Source organism: Dermacentor albipictus, chromosome 1 (genome assembly GCF_038994185.2).
Source record: "Dermacentor albipictus isolate Rhodes 1998 colony chromosome 1, USDA_Dalb.pri_finalv2, whole genome shotgun sequence".
Lineage (NCBI taxonomy): Eukaryota > Metazoa > Arthropoda > Arachnida > Ixodida > Ixodidae > Dermacentor > Dermacentor albipictus.
In genome coordinates this window covers 430,092,879-430,116,631 of record NC_091821.1, presented here as the reverse complement: position 1 = coordinate 430,116,631, position 23,753 = coordinate 430,092,879, and the positions used below count along the sequence as shown (strand labels likewise).

The 23,753-nt window shown below is 43.5% G+C and overlaps 1 protein-coding gene across 1 annotated transcript in view; it reads right to left on the bottom strand.

The window, feature by feature from the left end:
- The window catches only part of LOC135907460 (cytochrome P450 3A24-like), an 88,634-nt gene that overhangs the window by 9,196 nt on the left and 55,685 nt on the right, over positions 1-23,753 (bottom strand). The window contains exons 4-7 of the mRNA XM_070536875.1: positions 11,271-11,520; positions 10,488-10,618; positions 4,463-4,523; positions 1,653-1,722 (exon numbers count right to left, since the gene is read on the bottom strand). Of these exons, the coding sequence (XP_070392976.1) occupies positions 1,653-1,722; positions 4,463-4,523; positions 10,488-10,618; positions 11,271-11,520 (512 nt within the window). The remainder of the gene's footprint in view (positions 1-1,652; positions 1,723-4,462; positions 4,524-10,487; positions 10,619-11,270; positions 11,521-23,753) is intronic.

Here is a 23,753-nt window from a genome sequence, read left to right as displayed (position 1 = left end):
GGCGTCAGGCTTCGCATAGAGGCGGGAGAGTCCCTATGGTTGTTATGTCTGTACAAGGGCTGCTGGGCAGCGGGATCCGAAGGCCAGTAGGTGCGATGTGGCCATTGGCTGCGCCATGGGAATGCCACACATCGAAAATGCCATACGTGGACGACGTCACGTAGGGCAGTGCCGGGCTATGTGTCCGCGAACACCACATTTCCAGAACACGGGGCGTTCACGCGGCAAACGATAAGTCGCGGTATTTTGAGTGTACTGGGTACACTATTCCCACTCTGGAATGAAAGGAGACGGTTGGCTGTTGTAGCCGTAACCGTCACGGGGTGCATAAGGCGGCTCGATGTTAGAGGCCATAGGTAGTGGAGCTCTTAGCGGAGGCCTGCGGTTGCAGTAGCTGCGCTCCTCGAAATTTGCGGCATTGGTAGTTGTGGGTGGTATATCCCACTGCGTGCCTCTAGCTTGCACAGGAAAAGAAACATGTCGACGTAGTTCCTCACGTACAAGGAGACCAATGGTGGAGGAAAGGTCGGCAGGTAGTGAATCATGGCAGAGAGTGGCGACAAATCGTGCCGTTGGCCCGACGTACAAACGTCGAAGTGATGCGACTTCTTGTAAGGGCCTCGAAGGTTCGACAGTGATTCCGGAGTCTCCTTGCCGATGAAGTCATAAACATCGTCGGCATTACCTTTGAGAACATGGCCCACCTTGTCTTCTTCCACCACGTAGGTAATCCGCCGACTTGAAAAACTTCAGTATCTTTTCAATGCACGTTCTGCAAGTCTCCCCGGTGACTTGAGCTCTCTGCGACATCTGCTCCACACGTTTCTTCTTCGTTGCTGGGTCTCCAAAGCATTTCTTAATTTCCTCCACAAATAGTTCCCAGTTTTTCAAAGTGTCCTCATGGTTCTCAAACCATACCAACGCAGTGAAATCAAGGAACCACCCGACGTTAGACAACTGGCTAGCGGCATTCCAACTGCTGGACTGGCTCCCCGTTGATCGTGGCTGAGCCACTTATCCACGTCGTCGCCTGGTTTTCCTGTGAAGGTCCGCGGGGTCCTGTGTTGGAAAGGAGATGCCCTCGTGCACGCTTGCTGGGTGTTTCCATTCGAGCTCATTGATTGAGGCAGTGTTGCCAAGCCTGCAAGTCGACGGCTGTGGCGAAGCTTGTACTGTTACGCTTTCGTCGTTGACAGACGGTGTCCCTCGGGTACCACTAGGTAGTAGTTGGCTTACCCTGCACCTTCCACAACAATAGTCATGATGGATCGCGTTTTTTTTTTTTCACAAGATGAAGAATGCGAAGGTATCGCTGAGCGAAAGCAGTTCACAGCGCCGCACCCGAGCCAGCCCAGCTTCGTTCTCCTGTTCATCCAAACTCCGCTCGCACGTTTCAATAATTTTGTTCCATGGCAGTGATTTGTGGACTGCAAATCAAAAATTTCTGAGGAATGATTTCGTCAAGACCGTAAGACCTTGTATGTGCCACTTTAGCTATTGAACAGTGTAGCAATATAACCTGCATGTAAGGCATGGCGAAGCATGTAGCATAATTATACCTAAATATATGGCGAGCCCTACGGCGACGACCGCATCGCTAAAATTCGACTGAGGTGTACATGTAGTTGCTACAGCAACGAAAAGCGACTTACCCGGCAGAGACTAAAACGCACGCATTGATCATGATCTCAGCTCTAGATAGGCGGCTATGAACTTGATTGCCTGAAAAAAGAAGAAAAATGCAAACACCATCATGCCAGGATTTCTATTGCACAAGAAAATATTTACGAAGGCCAAGCGAGGAATTGAGAAAATGTTGAACAAATGTTGTTTTAAAGCCCTTAAAGCAGGAAAACTTTTTCAATGTTGTTAAATAAATGAAAGTCTAAACAATTGAAGAATTCTAAATATTTATTGAGCCTGAACGGCTAAACAGCCATGCACTGACTGAGCAACACCTCATATTGTTGTATTTCTCTTTAGTTCGTTGTGCAAGTTGTATGAAAATATTTTTGTTATTAACTACAATAATCATTTTAGAACAAGGAGCTATCGCTACCATACGGCAACAAAACATATGTTGTATCCAAGTAATACGTTTCTTTAGTTACTTACTCAGGTGCGCATGGTTAGCGGACGGCGATCTAACAGGCTGGTGGTTAAAAGAGCGAGGGCGTGTGAAGAAGCTGAGAGGGAAACACCAGTGCGGATGAGGCGGAGGAGTGTAATGGAGCGTGCGCAGAGAAGCAAGAAAAAAAGCGAACCACGTGACTGTTCTGCACAGGTGTTGACGTTATGCACACAGGAAGAGGAGAGCGCTGAGGATGGTGAGTACCAGGCCTCACCATCTCCACACAAGAAACGCAGAACGAGAGACGCAACAGGGTAATCGGAAAGATTTATCGCTGACTTTGGCGATGTTCTTTGGTAGTTCTGCCAGAATTTTTTTAATGGAAAGTTAAAGAGACAGCTGCAAGTATCGGATTACAATGTATCCAGTGCAAACAAGTCTATGAGGGAGCACAAAGGCTTACGTATTTTGCGCAAGCACGGGAGTGATAAGGTGCATTTGGGAGCACGCGCGGATGGGCTTCTTTAAGTAATCCTAAATCACCAGAAAGGCTCCTGGAAAATTTGCCGAACAAGGAGGAAATGTTAGCGAAGGAATATATAAAAAAGAATCATTTTTTCGAACTGAAAGCACATAATTGTACACTATATTTTCATTTAGGTTTTCAGAAACAGTTGGATTTCTTTAGAGCACCTGACCAACATTAGTGACAATATATTTGTCGCAATCATTACTTGCAATGTCTTATTGTTAATTCCAGTAATACATCTCGCTCGTGCTTCTATAGCTTACGACCGAAGTCACGGTTTTCATTCAATAATCTAATTAAGGCCCCAAGAGGGCCCCGAACACCTAGAAATAGAGAAAAACGTAAAAATAAGGTCCCACGTTCACCCGTTCCTGCATACTTGCAAAAAGCAAAAGTCGCAGTTTCCTCCCAAAGCATCGATTGCGATAGGAAATTGGTGGACAGCTATACTAAGTAAGATAATTAGTATTATTGGCCGTATAAAGTTGTAGACATAGGCAAACCAAGTAAATTAGCAAGCATGGTGTCCCACGCGCACAAGCAAACATGAACACATCTCACCCGATGACCACGGACACAAGGTGTCAAAATGCCGGAGCGAGTAAGCGCGGCACCAGCAGCAAGCCAGTTGACCTTCGTGCATCTCTCACTTCAACGTGAACGAAACGTCCAAAGCACAGCGCATGCGAAGCCACCGGCACTACGTGCAATCTGCAAACATCGCATAACTCTTTGCAGGTTAGGCCCGCGGCCATAAGCAGCAGCCGCAGGAGAACCCCCGCACCTCACCTCGCCGCGTCTCCGTGCCTCGCGCGCGATAGGAGAACGTGTGCTTCCACCCAGACTTCCTCGCTCGTGCACGCGAGGTTGAGCCAGTGGTTGAGCCGCGTTCGGTGGCTCGCACGGAGCCTAACACGGCGGTGACGTCGACGGTAGAAATGCGCCTGAAGTGTCCATATAATTGCTATCGCAATAAAAATGTTATCCCGCCATACCCGGTGGTTTAGGTTGCTTATAACATTTCTTGATCGTCAGATAGCCAGCGCGAAAGTACGAAAAGCGGCTCGAATAAATTATGATGTTGTACGTGCCAAAACCACGATCTGATTATGAGACGCGCTTTAGTGAGTGACTATGGAAATTTGTGCCACCCGCAGTTCTTTAACATGCACCTAAATATGATTGCACTGGTATTTTCGGATTTCGCCCCCATCGAAACGTGGCCGCCGTGGCCGGCATTCGATCCCGCCACCTCGTGCTTAGCAGCTTAACACCACAGCCATTAAGCAACCGCGGCAAGTGAAAAGCTGCTGATAACCTCACAAGGCAATTTACAATAAATTGTATCAGTCCCGATATTTATCTTGGTACCATCATTAGTAATTTTGCGACATATTCACGAAGATATCGTGGTTTAGCCGAGGTTTGCCTGTAGGGAATTATTTGGTATGGTAAGTTTAATATAAACGCTGAAGATGACATATAAGTGGCCAAGGCAGCAAACTTTTTCGCCACGAAAGTCGCAGTCTTGTGAACATTTTGAGCTAAGACAATTTGTCGTGTTGTGAAAAAAAACAGTAATTACTAAATTATTATACTTATTTTTCTAGGTTACGCGCGACGTTAGTTACTTTCTATCTTACTCAGCTACCACATACATCTCCGTCACGTTCCTACAGAAATGTTCCAAATGTGGTTGAGTTATTCTCGCCATGAAACGAAAATTGTAGATGGATATATATACTGCACACTGAAAGCATGGCTATTAAGGGGAATTAAGGGATAAAAGATAGTATACACAAGGTAAAGAACTCACACATGCAATCAAAACGTCTCGGTTTACATAGATTTAGAAGACATACCTGTAGCAGCATTCACGCCTTCACTCTTGAGGAGAACCTGTAGGATGTCACATGCCTTGTTCTGAAAGAAAATAAATATAAAATCCAGGGTGGCCTAGCGTATCCCAGGTACACGTGCATCAAGTCGCGAAAGGAGAATAATTGCGATATGTCTAACAACTTAAAAAGCACTAAACTTAGAAGTGTGCTGCTGTCATGCATGAACTTATCGGTGCGCATCCATCCTTTTCAATTCTACTGATCAGGATGCTTGCGTCATATCCTTTGTACCACTGTCCAATATTCCCACTGAACCGATACGCTTTGCCAGAATTTTGTTAAGGCACTGAGTAGCATATCTTATTTCCTGGTATTCGTTCTGCGTCGAAATAGCTTCTGAGATTTGATAACTGAAACCGATTGCTAAAGAAATACAAAAAATTCAGTTCCCAAGCAGCATACCAAAGAATATATACAGACTGCAATAACAACAAAATTCTCTAATAATTCCGAACGTCAGAACATGCATGCACACACACCTGTTCTGATCATCACTGTCAGAACACCCGTCCTTACTGCGTTGTTGGAAGTCATTCGAAAAAGGAAAGTTCTTGTTCAGTCGCTACGGCGGGAGCTGCTGGATTAATTTTTTTTTATTTGTAACGAAAGGAAAGAGAAACATACATACTATTTTAACTGTAAAACTAAAATGTGACCAGAAAACGTCCTACGCGATATATGTCTATAGGAGCTGAAATTTGGGCGAGTTTGTGAGACTGCACATTCGATTTGGTTTTCTTGGCTAGTGTCGACGGAGCCATAGGGAGGAACCTGGGTGGTTTCCCTCACAAGGTGGTGAGGTAGGTAGATGACTACCTAATCCTTCTTAATGGGATCAACGTCATGCAATAGGTGGTAGATGGTGGTGATAAACTTTATTGAAAGGGGGAAGGGTAAAGGGGGACGTGGGCTGAGGGATTGGGCTCAAGTGAGGCCTTGGGCCTGCTTGGCCTTCTCCGCCCAGTCCACCAGTTCAAGCTGTCGATCGACGTCCCCGGAACTGAGCCAGGCTGTCCAGTCAGTCTCGCTGCTGACGGGGGGATGAGAAAACGGGAGCGAGGTGCATTCCTACATTATATGTGTGAGTGTTCCTGCTTCTGAACAGAGCCTACATTGGTCCCTTTCCTTGCCCCTCTGTGATTTTGTTAATGTACTTTGCGTGTGGGTATGTGTTTGTCTGAAGCCACCGAAGCGCGACCGCTTGAGTTTTATCGAGTTGCTTGGCCGGTGGTGGAAGCACGCGAAGCCTCAAGCGATACCTATGGGCTAGGTCATGATAAGTCTCGCAGGGTTTTTCGTGTCTCTCCTCCTCATTCACGCCGTCCGCATCCGCGAACGAGGCTCGGCGCGCGAGATCTCGAGCCAAACTGTGAGCCGACGCGTTGCCGGACACAGCCACGTGAGCGGGCGTCCACACGAGGGTTTTCAAGCCGCTTAGGGGGCGTGGTGTGAGGACATGGTACGCCTGTTTGGAAATTCTACCGCGGACGAAATTGCCGATGGCCTGCTTGCTGTCGCTGATGACGGTATTCGCTTCCGCATGCATGGCCATGGCAATCGCGGTTTCCTCTGCTTCCACCACTCGGCCAGCCGTGATTGTTGTGTGTTCTATCAATCCTCCGTTGTGATCCGCTACCACCGCGGTCATGAGGTCGCCGTGAGGATGTCTGTCTGAGTCTGTGTAGACCACTCCATCTTGCGAGCCGTAGCGTCGAAAAATGGCTTCACTACAGGCCTGCCGACGGCCCTGATGGAACTCGGGGCCCATGTTGCGGGGTAGGGGTGGGGCATAAATATGCCCCCCGACCTTTCGCGGAATCGTCATGTACTCTGTAACATCGGAGATAGCCTCGAGACTGCGCTTCCGGAGGACTGTGCGGCCAGCCGGGGTTAGCGAGAGACTACGGACTTGGGCTGCGTGCTGAACGTCTAAGAGCTCCTCGATCGTGCTGTGCATGCCTAAGGCCTCTAGCCTTGCGGTGGCTGCGTGGTCCGGAAGGCCCAGGGCTGCCTTCGCGCTTCGTCTGATCATTGTGTTTAGTTTGGCTAAGTCCAATAGGTGGCAGAAGTACTCAGTGTATTCAAAGCGCAATGACTGGGTTTTAACTTTTGGTTTGAGTCCCCTGAAGATACAAGGATCCAGTTTCTAGACCTCCAACTTGTGATTGGGAGATCACCTGTGTGTTGTAAATACATGCCCCGTTCTGTTAAAGCCCTCCTAAGCTTTCGTTCGTGTCATTCGAAACTTGTGAAGATTGACATCGCTTTTTCCTGCGTCCGCTCGGCGGTGACTAAATCTTGCCAAGATCTCATAAAACAGAGCGTGGAAGGTCAGGTCAGAAAAGTTCGTGAAGCAGGTTACCCTCAAGCTTTTATTACAACAGCCAGCTTGAAGTGCCTCAAGGGCATAAGGTGGGAGCGGAGCGCGCACCAAATGAAAGGGTTGAGAACAGAAACAGGTATGCAGTAGTGCCGTATATTCATGAGCTTCCGCATCGCCTAAAAAAAGCGTGGCGTCCCGATATAATGTTGATGTTGTTTTAACTACTCAGAACAAGCTAAGTGCTATCTGTCCAGCTCTTCAAAAGCGCGTGCGCCGGAAAGGGAAGCCAAAACAAGCTCAATGCAGCACGAGACACAACACAAACTTCGTCACGTGTACATGGAATGTTGTATACCTCATTCCTTTTTTTTTTACGTGAACACAAATAACTCGAACAGACAAACCGCTGCCTAAACATTAGACTCAGAGTGCACGAGAGCTCCCTAAAAGGGTCGCCATATTCGTGTCTTAACACTTAACACTTAAGAAAAAAGGTATGCAGTATCGGTGTTTTTTTCATCACATTTTTTTCCTCAGAACTTGGACGAATAATTTTCACAACAACGTAGGACCTGGTATTATCAACTTTAGTGATGAAAGGGTGTGGCAATATAGCCAGCATGTACCGCGTGTAAAACAGCGTGACATCGCATATAGCATACATATGCGTAATTATGTATGGAACATCACGGCGCTGACAACGGCAACAATTCGCTTGGAGTGTCCATGAAGTACTAGTTAATAATCCATAAAATACTAGTTAATAATACATAAATACTAGTTAGCATTCACAGAATCCATCCTTCTTACTGGTGCTGTTCATGGTAAATTGAAATGTTCCTAACACTTAATAAATACTGCGCGTGTAACTTAACATATATGAATGGTAAACGAAGGTCATTATCTTTTTTTACTGAAAGACACTGTTTGATACACAATTTTCGCGGTACATTTTTTGTGCATACAGCAGGAAGTTCAGTTATTAAGGTTCTCTTTTATCTTCCTATATGCTTTGTATGGTTTGTCTCATGAACACTATGCAGTAACTGAAGTGGCAAGTATGAGTGTAAAATGTATGACTAATCATTTAGGCACTTGTAGTAAAACGTGATATCCATGCGCTAATTTGGAGGGTATTATGTCAGCCAGTTCATGGCTGCACCGAACGTACACCTTCAATACTTAACTTGAACTGCTCAACGCAAATACCTATTTTGCAATCTTGGGCAGAAATTTTAGTCGTTCAACTGCTTCTGATCGAAGTGGAAAGAACACCACACATTTTATGAACATAACTGTTAATCAAGCGTTTTTTACAAACAATGAGACAACACAGGTGTTCAGTTTCTTATTCAGAAAAGTGCCTAGATACGTAATACTGTCGATAATAAATCGTAATAATGTGCTGCCTCCGTACATACCAACATCATAACGCTTAAAGGCGGTAGAAAAAGCATAACCCCTCAATGGGCACAAGATATAATGAATACGTAACACCTTGAGCTAACCAACTGCATGGAAAGAAGCACTGTCCCAGATGATGTAACGAGGTCATTAAACCTGCAAGCTGTTGGTCATTTTAACGATAACTTGCATCTTGCAATTTTACGCCTAACTTGCAATTAGGCGTAAAATTGCATAACTTGCAATTTTACGCCTCCAGGAAACTCAGTACTTCCTACACGGAGCAGCTGCTAATAACACTATAAAAGGCGTTCTCTACTAATAAGCATATCATCACGATTATCTTATCACGTAAGTCTGCATTAATTGTGTGTGTGAAAATGTATACAGCTTCAGCTGTTAATCTCATTGATCAGAATTAATGCTAGTCACAATATACCGTGTGTCCCAGCTAACGTTAGCCAAGCAGTTAAACAAAAAAAATGTGATGTTGAAAATCACGGTACAAGTTATAACTATAGGATATACGGTGTTCGATCGTCATAGGTCCATATCTTGTATCGTGTCTGGCTTCATGTGTTCTGAATGTTTTTCATTTTTCGTTGAACAGCTTGGCTAACGTTAGCTGGGGCACCCTTTATAATATTGTATATGTCTCCACTCACATCGTCGAGGAATATACCACCGCGACATTTCGCTCCATTCACTTATTGTGTGCCTGCAACGTTGACCTACTGACGCCTCGATTCTTTGGTCTCTCCTCAGCATTCTTTTTCATCAATAACGGTATTCTACGGAGCCGTAATTTCAACCCTGACGGACATGATCTTGTCCTCATGGCCACAACACACCTGTATGTCTGGCGCTTAAAAGACGACGACGATTTTTGAGCTATCATCAGTTGCTAAATTTTAACCAACTTGTAAATACCCTGCATTTACATGCTTTTGAATATATGGGTCGCAGGTAACTTGTGCCATAATTTTAAAATGTGTAAATGCCACGTAGGGAGATAGAATCAAGGCAATGTTATTTGCTGTCACTTTGAGCAAGTCCGACTACAGTCGGCGTGTGCGTACGCGCATGCGTGAGTACGTGTGTGTGTGTACAACTTTCTCTGCCAATTTTAGCTATGAATACAATATTTGAGAAGTTGATCGAATAATAATATGTAATTATGTAAGTAGGCCAAATACAAACAGTAGTCTCACTTGCTTCAAGTGACGGCAAACAACATTACCTTTGTTCTGTACAGCTACGTCACACTCTCATATATTTTGAACGATAAGAAAGGGGGTTAACCGAAGGGCCCAATTTTTATAATTCGTATCACGAGAAGCGGACAAACAAAGATGCGAAGGACAATGTAGGGGAAATTACTTGTATTTACTAATTGAATTAAGGAAATGATAAATTAATGGCAACGAAAGTGGATGAAAAAACAACTTCCCGCAGGTTGGGAACAATCCCGTCTTCGAATTACGCGTGTGATACTATAACCAATTGCGCTACCGCGGCACCGTTTCCTCATGCAGTTTCTTGGGTATTTTATGTTTTTACTACTACAGGTAACGTTGTGAGTGTAGGCCAGCGCCACCACTCGCAAACCTTGACGGCGGATGTGGAACACCATTTTCTGCCGCAGGTGTCATGAGTACGTGATCTTTTTGGGTGAACGCAACTGGTCAGTAAGCCCACATACGCTACCTGAAGGCATCAATGTTGCCGGAAAGAGAGGGGGCGGTGTTGTACTCTGGCAGCAACTTTGCATTGCGCTGCCGCGTGTGCCATGTCTTTGAGGCTCGGCGACGGCTCGTACGTTTGTGCGTGCTGCGTCCTCGCCGCTCAGTTGGCATGGAAGAGATACACAGCATAAAGATCACTTCGCTCACTGCTGCTGCCGCGCTTCCTCTAGCCAGCGTTTCGACAGCGAGTGCTCGCGGTCATCGAGTGGAATGTGTTCATGATTGCCGGTTGGAACTCATACCGCGCTTGTTAATTTATATAGTAAGCGAATGTTTGCAAGATTACGCGGCCTATGGAACTACTATGCTTACTTCATATAGCTATCTACTCATTTGCTATCGCAAAGGCTAGCTCGCCTTTCGTTTTGAGTGCTATCCCACAAATATATTAGGGTGAAGCCGACCACCCCCAATATGAACTACGTGCTTCAGAGGAGCCAACATTCTAATTCGCTGGCAAACATTCAGCCACATAAACCGACGAAGAATCCAATGAAATAAAGGGCGTTCTCACCGAGTTCTTCTCCCGGCGCCGTTCAATGACTGGTTCCACCAGGTCCTTGACTAAAGCGACGAACTTATCCGTGCACCATGCAGTAACTGTTGCCAGCCGCACAAAAAGGGGCTGAAGTTCTGGCAGACAATCTGAAAAACACAAAGCAGGATATCCGGCGTGATGTGTATACAGATGTAAGGTTCATTTTTTTTTTACTACTACGTCACTTATTTGCTACGATTCTTGAAAACAGTCAAATGCATTCAAAAGAAAGTTTTGGGGGCATTCTATTTTGAAAAGATTGTTTTAAAAACGTACGAAAAACAAGAATGTCTGAAGCAATTAGTGTCTGCTAATTTAGGTGATAGCCGCTTCGTGAGATGGCTAGACCACGATAACGAAAGTGCCATCAAAATGGTTATATTTACAAAAACAATACAAAAGGTCACTTTCTGACACTTGTATAGCGACTTAATGTTTCATATAGGCAGTACCACAGATGTAGTCGTTGGAGATACAAGTCGACGAATTATCGGAATTTTTTTGAGCAACATCAAAACCCATTTTCGGTAGCTATACACAGTTAAATTCTGGGCACTGAATTAAAAGCAGTTCAGTTGCAGGCGTGATGAGAATGCTCTACTCGTGAATGCAGCGTACAAGTGTGTGATTTTTCATAGCGGGTTTGTATATGCTAATATATATATATATATATATATATATATATATATATATATATATATATATATATATATATATATATATATATATAAATATATATACTACAACATTTTGTCGTACTTGCTATTAGTGTGATTCCTTGCAGCCCGAGTGAATCCAACAGCCGGGAACTTCTAAGGGTGAGCTTGTCCCAAAATCCACCTGGTTCGGCTTTCTGCACGCCCATGTCGATGCCGAAGCTGGCCTTGAGAATCGTGTCCAAGGCGTATCGCCGCAACAGCAGCATTGCGTCCACTGATCTGTCGGCAGCGCTCTGCTTTCCGACTATGTCCGCCAGTTCCTCGCTGGAGGTTTCAAAGACCTTGAACGCCTGAGATTAGGTACATACAATTTTAATATGTTTATTCGCTAATTACGCAGTTCTTGTAGGCTTTTTTATTTGCACAACAGAGCTTTCATTAAGCTTATTCAACAAAGAAATATATGTTTATCTCTTACCTGTTCTTTTATTTATCTGTGTAAGATTAAGATATTGAGTACATGCCTGCGAACGGGAACGCCTTTGTTAACGTGCTTTCTGGACAACACGCTAAACGCCACCACTTCGTTATCACAACGTGGCCCAGGAATCAAAGCGCTAATGTTCGTTTCCGCGGTCGCTTGTATCCTATGTCAAATATACCGTATACTTATTGCTGGATTTCTCAAGTTTGCTTAACTGAAATCGAAAGTCGTAGCTTAGGGTTTATGTAAATTATTTGTTCCATGAAGATTTACCTTTACTTTTCAGATCAACGTGTTACACGGGCGCTCGAGATTCGATGTATTCCATAAGAGCAAAACATATTGCCACGTGGACTTCCCTCTCTTTTATGGGTGAGCTCTATAACGAATGTTATAGAGCTGCGCGGGACGCGCCCCCATGTATCTGAAGTTTCTCTAATGTTATCGATGGTTCTGTTGTCACGGTAGCTTGTGCAATCTGCTTGCGTGTGCGACGCGAATTGTGTAGAACTTTTGGGAAGACACGTGGGCACCACCGAATTACTCTGGAACCTTCGATGATTCGCGTATAAAAGCCGACGCGCTTGACAGGCACACAGTAAAATAATTTACACCCTCAAGGGTGAAAACTTTTCCCCATAACACCCCACAAGGGTGTTACGATGGCGAAAATAACCCTAGGGTGTTTTAATTTTTGGCATGTGGGGTGTTTTTCCTATCAGAACAACCCACTTACAGCCAGCAAGGGTGTATTTACTTCAAGAATTACCCAAACACTGCAAGGGTGTTTCTTTTTCACTTTTACTGTCTGTTACAGTCGGCATGAAAAATGCAACTTATCGTGGCAGCATTGTACACAGGTACTTAATGACGCATCCTTGTATCCACATTGATTGTGCTGTTTTAACATTTTGTTTCTATCACAGTCATGAGCAGAGTCACAAAACAGTTCACCTATTACCTCCGGGAAATGGAAGTCTTTATAGAATACTAATAGCATAATTAAAAAAATACCGTGCAAAGAAAACGGGGACCAAGAACACATTGTGTTCTTGGGGCTCGTCAGGTTTGCGCCGTAAATTTCTTTGAATAATAGCCTACCAACGAGCTCAAACCAATGCTCTACTGATATTGTGTGCATCTGGATTGGTGGCGGATATGAACTGTTATATGGTGTGGTGTAACGTAACTAGTGTTCATCAATAAAACAAATGTTTATTAAACTCTGGACAGAAAGCATGTATGAAAACTACAAATACAGGCAAAAATAAATGTAACAGTGCACAAGTAACCCATTTTCTGAATAAGGATACCGAGGGCGTGCAGAAACTTGCACTGCACTAAAAATATTTAAATCACAGGATCGAGAATCACGTGTGGCGCACTATTACTAAAAAAAGCAGTGTCACAGTGCATGCCTCCAGGAAAGCTGCAGAAAGAAAAATAATACAGAATGATGCAGGACTACTGTCCAGTGCAAAAATGAACACGTCAGAATACCAAAGCCGTAAATGTATCCACAGCTGTCGCAGCAAATGGCTGCATTTTTACTCAGATAGTGAAGCAGTGGCATCGGCAACAGACTAATATACACCAGATATACAGTATAGACATGCCAACAGAATGACAGTAGTATACCATTCTAGTAACACACAAGCCAAAGAACCAAGACAAAATTTATTATTGAGTTATTTGTTCCTGATTTAATTATTCTCTTTTATTGTGCATGTACTGGCTATACCACTAACAAACGAAATTGCAAGAACAGCTATAAGAAAGAAACAAGCACTCTAAATGCGAAAATTGCTATATATATATATATATATATATATATATATATATATATATATATATATATATATATATATATATATATAAACACCTGACTATGTAAACCTGACTAAAACAGCACAAGGGAGCCAAGACCCAGTCAGTCCTACCACATTTTGCCTTGGTTTCCCCTTTCCCATATATATATGTATATATATATATATATATATATATATATATATATATATATATATATATATATATATATATATATATATATATGTATATGTATGTATATATATATATATAAGCGACCTTCTAAGCACTCCCATCCATGTGCATCCCCTCTCTACCTCTTCCACGTGATCCGCTTCCCCTCACTTTCGCACCTACACTTTACTTCACTTTGATACTCCTGATGCTGATGTATTAAAATAAGCCTGTCGAGCGTAGCTGCATAGGAATGCATGCTACTGAGAACACTTAAGAACCCGGCCAAGCATGGCTCGCTCCATACCGTATTCGTGGCGTTGCCTGTACCTCGATGTACTGCACGTATTTCGCCTTATAATGCAATACAAGGTTGATTTGTGCAACGAGTGGTTGAGTACTAATGACAGAATTTAACTGAGTGCTTTCGTCATCGGGCAAGTACTTGAATGTCGCGGAGGAGTCTGTAATCGTATCCTGCATTTACCTCAATTTCTCGATTATTAAGGCTCTGTTCGAAATAATATTGACGCCTTAGAGATTCCCGAGAAGTAATCTATCACTTTAGTTTAACTTAATATTTGCCTTTAGTGTCCCTTTATTTTTGGAGCATCGCGCTGCATTGCTGGTGAACCTAGGTTCAAGTCCTCTATCAAACACGTTATCCATCTTTTTTTTTGTGGATTATTCGGCTGGACAAGAGCACTCAGCCGCAGCTAAAAAGTCCGTTAGGGTCTACAAAGAAAGTTTCGCTCTAAAAGCACTCGACTGCCGAAGCAGTTGATCATGGGAAAAACCGAGAGCAGAGCAGCGAAATTCGGGCAGCGGCAGCATCTATTTACCAAATTTCCAAGGATTAGAACTGAGAAACTCAAAAGCAGTCTGCAGAGAATAACCTTTCTTTGCAACAAAGTGTTGCAGGACAACTGGGCTAAATTTTAATATTCATCATTTTATACTAAATTTGTTAATTTTACAAACTGCAAATGATTATAACAGTGGCTTACCTGGCCTGCAATGCTTTGTAGAAAGTCAGTGGCGATGTACTGGGTCCGTCAGTCGCAGGTCAAAGAAATCACAAAGCACGCAAAAACAAATGACAGAAGAAGCATACCCTCACTGACTCGACTGCTAAACGTGCTGGCACTTTATACCAGTGTGGCCTATTGTAGCCGTGTGCGGCGCGCCCTGCGTACCTCCTCTCCGGCGGGTTATTTTGTTGTGAATACTCCTGCCGTGGAAAGGGAAGAGTGGCACGTTGTCGTGTGTCTTACGATATTTTTATGCAGTCCCTTTATGTACTAGTGTAAGAAGCAAAATATTTCTTAAATAACTTTTTTCTCCATATTCGTCATTCGTCTTTCAGCAACCTTTTTTCTGTGTTGGAGATCAAGCCAGGTTTCCGCGAAATCCTCATGCAGATATATTTAAATGTGTCCATCCGATGAGTGTGGTTGATCCGATGCTTTGTTCTCCCTTAGTGCTTAAAAAAAGCATCGTGTTAAAAAAAATTGGTTTTAGAGGCCGCTGTCGTCAGTGCAGAAGACCCACTCAGCGCGACACGTCAAGCCACTGTGCAAGACCAGATCCACCGAGATACTGAGAGACCCGGCAGCCAGCAGTCACGCCAAAGCCAAAAGAGTAGAAAGAGCTACGCGAAAAGACAATTAGTTCATACTATTTCTTTTCCGTCTTTATTGTTTGTTTCATTGGCTTGGTGTAACAAACAAATCATCCAGCCCAGGTTTCCCTTATTCTTTCCGCTAACTGATAAGCAGGAATTTACAAAGTAAAATATAGTACAAAGGCTTCATGACACTATGTGCAATCGCGAACGGACGCGAACAGAGATAGAAACACACTGTGTGCTTTTTTTCTAAATCCCCGTCCAGCTGCGCTTGCATTTGGTATCACGAATCCAAACCACTAGCCTGCCAACGTGCTTAAATCAAGTAGAAAGTCACCTTATCACGTCTAGGAACGGAAAGTACTTCTACGATTTCGACGACAATTGCTTTGTTCTAAAATACATCAAATATAACGGAGGATACAAAGTGGGGATGGATGAGAATTTATTGAGAAAACGCCAATATGAGCCTGAAGTAATATCGATATTCTAGCCTCTATACTCTAGTCAGAGGGAAGGGGAAGAGAAAAAAGAAAGGACAAAAGGAAGTGCACGATACTAGCGCAGATACTGCGCGCGTATCGTTTACTTCCTTCTGTCCTTCGTCCAGGTTTCGCTGAATATGTTCAGTTACCAACTATAGCCCAGCTTGCTATGTTAAAACATTCCCGCCCAACGGCCTTGTTATTAAGTGGCTCCAACGAAGAGCTCAATGTCTGCCATTCTCGATTTTACTTGGTACAGGCAACATGTATATACTCCACTATCGCAGATATATCAGATGTGTCACAGTCTGCTGAGTCCGAGCTGTTCGATGCAAGTATTCTCGCGTAAGGGCAACATCTAGACCACGCCTGTATAGGAGACGCTCGCATGAATAAATTGGATGCGATTCAGCAACCGAAATGTCCTATGCGGACATTTCTGTTTGTGACGATTTGTGACGTTTGTGACGATTTTGTTGTATTGCCCAATGCCCTGTTGTGGATTTCCGCATAGCGTCGGTGAGAAAAGCAATAGAAATATCGAAATGAGAACCGTGTGATGACGAGTACGTCATCATTTAAGGCCATTTAATTCATTGGATTGTTACATTCCAGCAGATGTGGGCGTTGGTAAGTGAGAAGCAACATATAAAAGACGATTTTGATGACCAACGCCTTTTTCGAGAATACTGTTGTGCACCTCATGACGAGGGTGCTGCGCCGGGCTGTTTAGCTGTAGGTTCCATTGCGTGTCCGGCGAAATGAAACTTGGTTTCTGAAATATTCTGCGCGCACCCTGCGTCCGGCTGCCAAATTCTGGCAGTTAAGAGCGTTGTTAAATGAAGCGCAAAACATAAAAGTCCACTTCGATGAGCAACGCCTTTTTCGAGAATACCATTACAGACTTCGTGATGAGGCTACAGCGCCAAGCTGGTTAGCTGTGAATTAATTTTGTGAGCATATGAGTTAGTGCCTTGTACAAATCTGGAACTATAATTATTTTCCTCAAGCAGGCCTTATTTGCTTTACAAAAAATAAAAACCCTGTCGCAATGATTCTTGCACGACTTAACAAAAAAAAGTTCTGCCTTTATTTCTACATGAATCGACATAGTTCAAGTTCTGTGTAGCGTACCACTGTCCATCCTTTAGCCAAATGTGAACTCTCTCCGTTTAATCGTTTTCACAAAAGAATACCATATTTGTGGAAAGTAAAAAAAAATTAAATGTTTCTATTAATAATTTTGGGCTTAATGGCAGCCCAACTGTAGCAGATACCATTTAAAGATTTAAAAAACACGCACACCTGTGGTGACGACCCCTTTGACCTTTCAAAGTGTCATCGCACCTGAAAGATTCTTCACGCACATCTGCCAAATTCCTGCAGTTTTGGTCACTGTTAAAATTAAAGAGCGTTTAAAATCCAGCTTAGACGGAGCCAGCGTGTTTCTGCCTCTTCCTTTGTTTTCCCACGAATGCTGCACCTGCTACAGCTGTGTTGAGCGACTCTAGGCGGGTGATTGACCCTATCGAGCTGTGTGGTGGTTGTCACAATGCTTTCTGGAACGCCCTGGCCGTGAATGCACGTTAGCCCTCCCCCCCCCCCCCTTCCCCCCCTCACCTGTCAAACCATTGCAGTAGCTGCTGCGGTTACTTTCATACTCACGTGCAATAACCCAGAAGGGAGATGGTATGGTAGAAAGGGGAGACATAGTAGATGAACCCGGTTTCTGCAGAATTGCACGCCTAATGCCTGTCTGTTAAAGTGCTGCGGTTTCGAACGTTGTTAAATGGAAAAAAAAAAGAAGGTTTAAACGGAAACTTCGACGGAGCCAACGACTTTTTGAAGAATGCTATTTTACATTTCATGACGAGCGTGCAACGCCAGGCTGGTTGAGCACGTGCGATTTCGCGTCGTGTAGGCAAAATAAAATAAATCAATCAATCTTCCAATATCAATCGCCAATTCGGATAAGCCAAATTTCCGCAGCCGCCACTGATGCTTCTTACTCCGATATACGAGAAGCCGGCATGTTCTACGCTTAATGGGCGGGAAGTAAATTTCTCTTGGGCCAAAAAGAGCTGTCCCGTCGTCTGTGAACAGCCCTAGGCTGGTTAGCTATTAGCCCCGAGAACGAACTACAGGGCCGTTGCGAGCTTGTTACGTCAGGGCACAGACAAGCGCCTGTTGTCTGCTGCAGTTCGGGCGGGGCGCCTTCTGCAGTGTTTTCGTTTGTTCGCTCTCGTTCCCTCTGCTTGTATACTTATGGCAGTCGTCTGAAATATATTTTTACGACGTCTTCGTTTGCGAAAATTTATCCAAAGAGCTTATTTCTTAGACGACAATACAATTCTCAAAGGCAGCGCTACGGTGCCAGCCGAAGGAGCGCAGAGCGCGCGGATCGACAACCGCAATAACATAGCCTGTAAGAATCCAGTTATGATACGATACCTGGAGCGGTGCCACAAGTGTGGCACAAACGCTGGCTATATATGAATTCTACAAGAGTTACCTTGATTTTAATCCGCTGAGACAGGTTTGCTCACGACGAGTGATTCATGGTATAATTTAGAATTTTTGCATCTCTTCACAGAAACGTACGCTCGGCAGTAACGGGAGGACTTAAGTAACATTGCAGTTCAGGTTCTACCATCACCACAAGCTTCTTTAACTGCATCTAAAAATTAGGCGGTTTTTCACGTGTTTATCTTAAGTGGCGGTAACTTCAAGTAATGCTAACTGAGGTTTACAGCTGTTTGCAGGATACGAAAAGGAATGTACCAATATATATTCCCTTTTCCATGATACACGTTCAACTCCCCTGAGGAATGTACATGACGAATCTGTTTGGCGAACTGGCACAGGCTGCTTGGCCGAATTTTTTTAGTGAAATATGCCTTTTGGACCGTATGGCTACAACTAGCTACAAAGAAGCCGAAGCACCATTCATAAGTAGTATGGGATATATTGAAGCTATATTTGTGTGTGGAGGGTGAAAAATCAAGCGACATATGTCAGGCTTGTGGTGTCTTCCTTATGAAGGTTTGCGAAGTTCTCTTTTATGTACTCACGAAGTGAATAGTTCTACGTTTGTATAATTAAACGACGCTGAATAGAGACATGGTGCGGCAGAAGGTGTTTGAATTTTGCTTTTCTAGGCAGCCCAAGCTGCGCTGTGGTACCTCGAGTATACTTTAGGCATCGAAATTGGCGCTGTAAAAAACTGATTCATGGTTTTAACTCTAATTTGTAGTAAACTGATGGGATTCGCGAACAATCCGTGCCTCGCCATAACGACAGCCGGTTGCTTCCGTTGCGTGAGGGGTGTGTCATATTGCCGATAAAGGCTTTTGAGGGCCACCATGAAACACTTCATGGCTTGCAATTGATTGGCTCTCGATCTTAACCACGAAACTTTTCTTTTGGATGATTGTTACTATGGTATTTATGAATTAACTATATATGTAGATACTATATATGACGCGCCGTCGTGTTAGTCGCCATGAGCAATTCGTGTTATGGGGACCTGTTTCAGAGAGCGGTGAAAGTAGCTGCAAATTTTCATACGAAATGCGCACCTAACTTTTTCTTTTACGCATTAATAAAGTGGCCATATTTGACTACAACAATTCACCAGAGTAATAAAAATCATGATGACAGCTTCGCTGGGCAGTGTCTTTCTAACACGGATAACATGTTGACACCGAATACCAAGATCTTTCTTCCATGTAAAATGCAATGTCTCTCATAGCTAAGTACTCAGGGAATAAGTGTTTAGCGAAGCATTATACACAGCTTCGCGTCTTGAATTTGCAGACATTCTTTTTACGCAAAATTTATGGACGGACATGGCGCATATATGCGTTACAATATCAGTAAACCCTTTCAACACTACATAGCTTGCGATATCCAAGCCGCAAATTTTTTCGACTCACGAACTTTAGAAGAAGGAACTGTGATTCATGCATGGCAGCAGAAAGAAGGCGACTGTCCTTCAATAAGTACGGCTCGATTCGCCCATACCTCAAGCATACAGGAAGAGAACGAGCGCGCGCGGCAGCCGAGCTAGCCGGAGGGAGCGGCGTCCTGGCCGTGACGTCACTCGCGACAGGGTGCCACTCCAAATTCTCGCCGCTTATACGTTCCTTTGCGTGTCCGGCGAAATAAAAATTTCGTAATGGTTTTAGCATTTCTGAAGTATTCTGCACGCACCCTACGTCCGGCTGCCAAATTCTGGCTGTTACGAACGTTGTTAAATGAAGAGCAAAACATAAAAATCGATTTCGGTAAGCAACGCCTTTTTCGAGAATACCATTACAGATTTCGTGATGAGGCTACAGCGCCAAGCTGGTTAGCTGTGAATTAATTTTGCGAACATTTGAGTTAGTGCCTTGTACAAATCTGGAACTATAATTATTTTCCTCAAGCATGCCTTATTTGCTTTACAAAAAAATAAAAACCCTGTCGCAATAATTCTTGCATGACTTAACAAAAAAAAATTCTGCCTTTATTTCTACATGAATCGACATGGTTCAAGTTCTGTGTAGCGTACCACTGTCCATCCTTTAGCCAAATGTGAACTCTCTCCGTTTAATCGTTTTCACAAAAGAATACCATATTTGTGGAAAGTAAAAAAAAAATTAAATGTTTCTATTAATAATTTTGGGCTTAATGGCAGCCCAACTGTAACTGATACCATTTAAAGAATTAAAAAAACACGCACATCTGTATACCATATTTGTGGAAAGTAAAAAAAAAATGATGTTTCTATTAATAATTTTTGGCTTAATTGCAGCCCAACTGTAACTGATACCATTTAAAGAATTTAAAGAACATGTACATCTGTATACCATATATGTGGAAAGTAAAAAAAAATTAAATGTTTCTATTAATAATTTTGGGCTTAATGGCAGCCCAACTGTAGCAGATACCATTTAAAGATTTAAAAAACACGCACACCTGTGGTGACGACCCCTTTGAACTTTCAAAGTGTCATCGCAGCTGAAAGATTCTTCACGCACATCTGCCAAATTCCTGCGGTTTTGGTCACTGTTAAAATTAAAGAGCGTTTAAAATCCAGCTTAGACGGAGCCAGCGTGTTTCTGCCGCTTCCTTCATTTTCCCACGAATGCTGCTCCTGCTACAGCTGTGTTGAGCGACTCTAGGCGGGTGATTGACCCTATCGAGCTGTGTGGTGCTTGTCGCAATGCTTTCTGGAACGCCCTGGCCGTGAATGCACGTTAGCCCTCCCCCCCCCCTTCCCCCCCGCACCTGTCAAACCATTGCAGTAGCTGCTGCGGTTACTTTCATACTCACGTGCAATAACCCAGAAGGGAGATGGTATGGTAGAAAGAGGAGACATAGTACCAGAAGCCAACGCCCCGACGAACCCAGTTTCTGCAGAATTGCACGCCTAATGCCTGTCTGTTAAAGTGCTGCGGTTTTGAACGTTGTTAAATGGAAAAAAAAAGAAGGTTTAAACGGAAACTTCGACGGAGCCAACGACGTTTTGAAGAATGCTATTTTACATTTCATGACGAGCGTGCAACGCCAGGCTGGTTAAGCACGTGCGATTTCGCGTCGTGTAGGCGAAATAAAATAAATCAATCAATCTTCTAATATCAATCGCCAATTCGGATAAGCCAACTTTCCACAGCCGCCACTGAGGCTTCTTACTCCGATCTTCGCGGAGCCGGCATATTCTACGCTTAATGGGCGCGAAGTAAATTTCTCTTTGGCCAAAAAGAGCTGCCCCGTCGTCTGTGACGACGTGGTAAACTCCATGGCTGGTAGCACCATTGATACAATAAATGAGGTGGTACTCGAGAAAACTACAAGAACCAGCGGCGTTAATGCACCATACATGCAGCTGATAATGCCCTGAAAATGTAGGTGTACGTTTCAACACAATGAGGATCCGGAAAAATTTGCGCGTGATAGTTGAAATGTTACATTTTTAAGAAAACGTCACATTTATACAGCGCCGACAAGCAACTCAGTAGATTAAGTAACAGTGAATAAATGAATTCGCTTTAATTGAGCTGCGTATATTCCATCCTTATGTCTGCCTTTTAGTTGTAATGCTGATTCAATTGCTATTTCAGGTCAGGGATATTGAGATGCATCCGATGTAATAGATATGGAGTTTTGTTGTTCACGTATGTTAAACCGCTGACGAACATCTGATATGGCAAGCACGTCTTCACGGTCGCTTCGAGTAACGAAAGTGTACCTAATAAATAAATAAATAAATAAATAAATAGGTAGAAATTGATCATATATGTTATACACTGACGGGGGGGGGATATTATTGCAGAACTTTCATAACGAAGTCAGCTTCAAAACAGGCCACAAATTTTTACATCCTCATTGTACTAATTTGCGAAGCTGCCTGCTCTTTAGTGTAACCTACTTTATGAACCACAGCCTTCTACGAGCTCTAACTCCATCACGTTGTGAGACGCAGTACAATGTCACTTGAGAGTTACACCGCTTATGCAATTCGTCCGCCATTCCGCCAAACCCTTGATAACGTAGAAAACGTAGAAAATGGCACGAGAAAGGGTGCCTGACAATGTAGGTGAATGCCACTTGTTTCGAACTTTCAATCCTATAATTTATACGAAAGTTTGCCGAAGACAAAGCAAAGGCCTGATTGGACTGAGCTGTGTGGCAGGACTTTGCTGTTCTCTGTGAGTTCCATAGTTTCCAAGTAAATTCATTTTAAGTAAGTCTCACGTATATATTTTTACAATTTTTCTCTTGGCTACGCAATGCCGCGAAAAGAATCGAAGCGTAAGCAGCTACAAAATCTTTTAAATGCGGAATACTGCCATTCTGGCAACTACGACAACGCGCGCGAAACCTTTTCGAAGTCATTTTGTGCGTCGAAAATAGAAGCACAACGTCTAATATAACATTTGTGCAGTATGTTCCTGTGTATGATGATTCACAGGTTAGTTTGGAATAAATAAGCTGTTTTAGGATAAATAAACTGAGGTGTACTTTGGAATAATACGATTTGATTTTCGTAACGCAGAAGCCTTTTTCTCGCAACGACTCACCAAGAACTTGAAACTTGGAAGCAACGAGTTAATTCATTAGTAATTGGCGCACTATACATAGATTCAGTTCTCGCAAACGAGTAATTAAAACGTTATTCAATTTCTTGAATTTTCTAGCCTGGTACTGAGTAGCCTATGTCTTATAGTTAATTATTCTTTACGAAGTATGTCTGCCTGAGAGCTCTGAATTAGCCAGATTTTGGAACGAGGCGTACAGCGCAGCACTCCTACCGCCTCTATGACGTTGCCAAGGGCAATATGGCTTCAAATGTCTGTCCTCCACCCTATTTTTCTTCCTTTTCTTTCTTTTTTTTTGTAGCAGCGTTTGTTTGCGCAATCAGCACGCCATTACACAAATTCCAAATTCTGTTTTGGTGCTTTGCTCCTTCAGTCGATACCGAAAAAGTACATGCGGCAGAAGAGACTAAGCTTTTGAGATTAATTTAGGTTAGTGAAAGTGACGTTCTGTTTCTGTGACTGCAAGCGACGATCTCGAAGGCCATGCAAAACCCTCTTACTCGCAATGAGTGGGGTCCAAAATATGACGACTATATATAGTCCACTAAAGCGTGCCTTCAAAGTTTGTTTCTGTTCTTTCAAGGAAGCTGACGCTGTGCGCAGAATTTGAATACCTAATTTTTTAAAACAATGTGTTTATTTCGTGTTTCAGGCTCGCAAAATGGTTTTCGCCTATGCAGTAAGCTTAAGCATTGCTCAAAGCGACGCAAGGACAGGACTTAAGCAATAAAAGCAACGCAGGACACCTTGCCCGCTTAAGTCCTGTCCCTTCGTCGCTTTGCGGAACCACGTTAATTATGTCGAACCAACTGGCTCATTGGGCAATCTTCCTCTATTATAAGCATTGCCTTCGAGATCTGGCTTTGTTATCCAGAAAGCGCCGTCACATGGGGCATGGATTTGCACACCGCTTCAATCGAGCAGC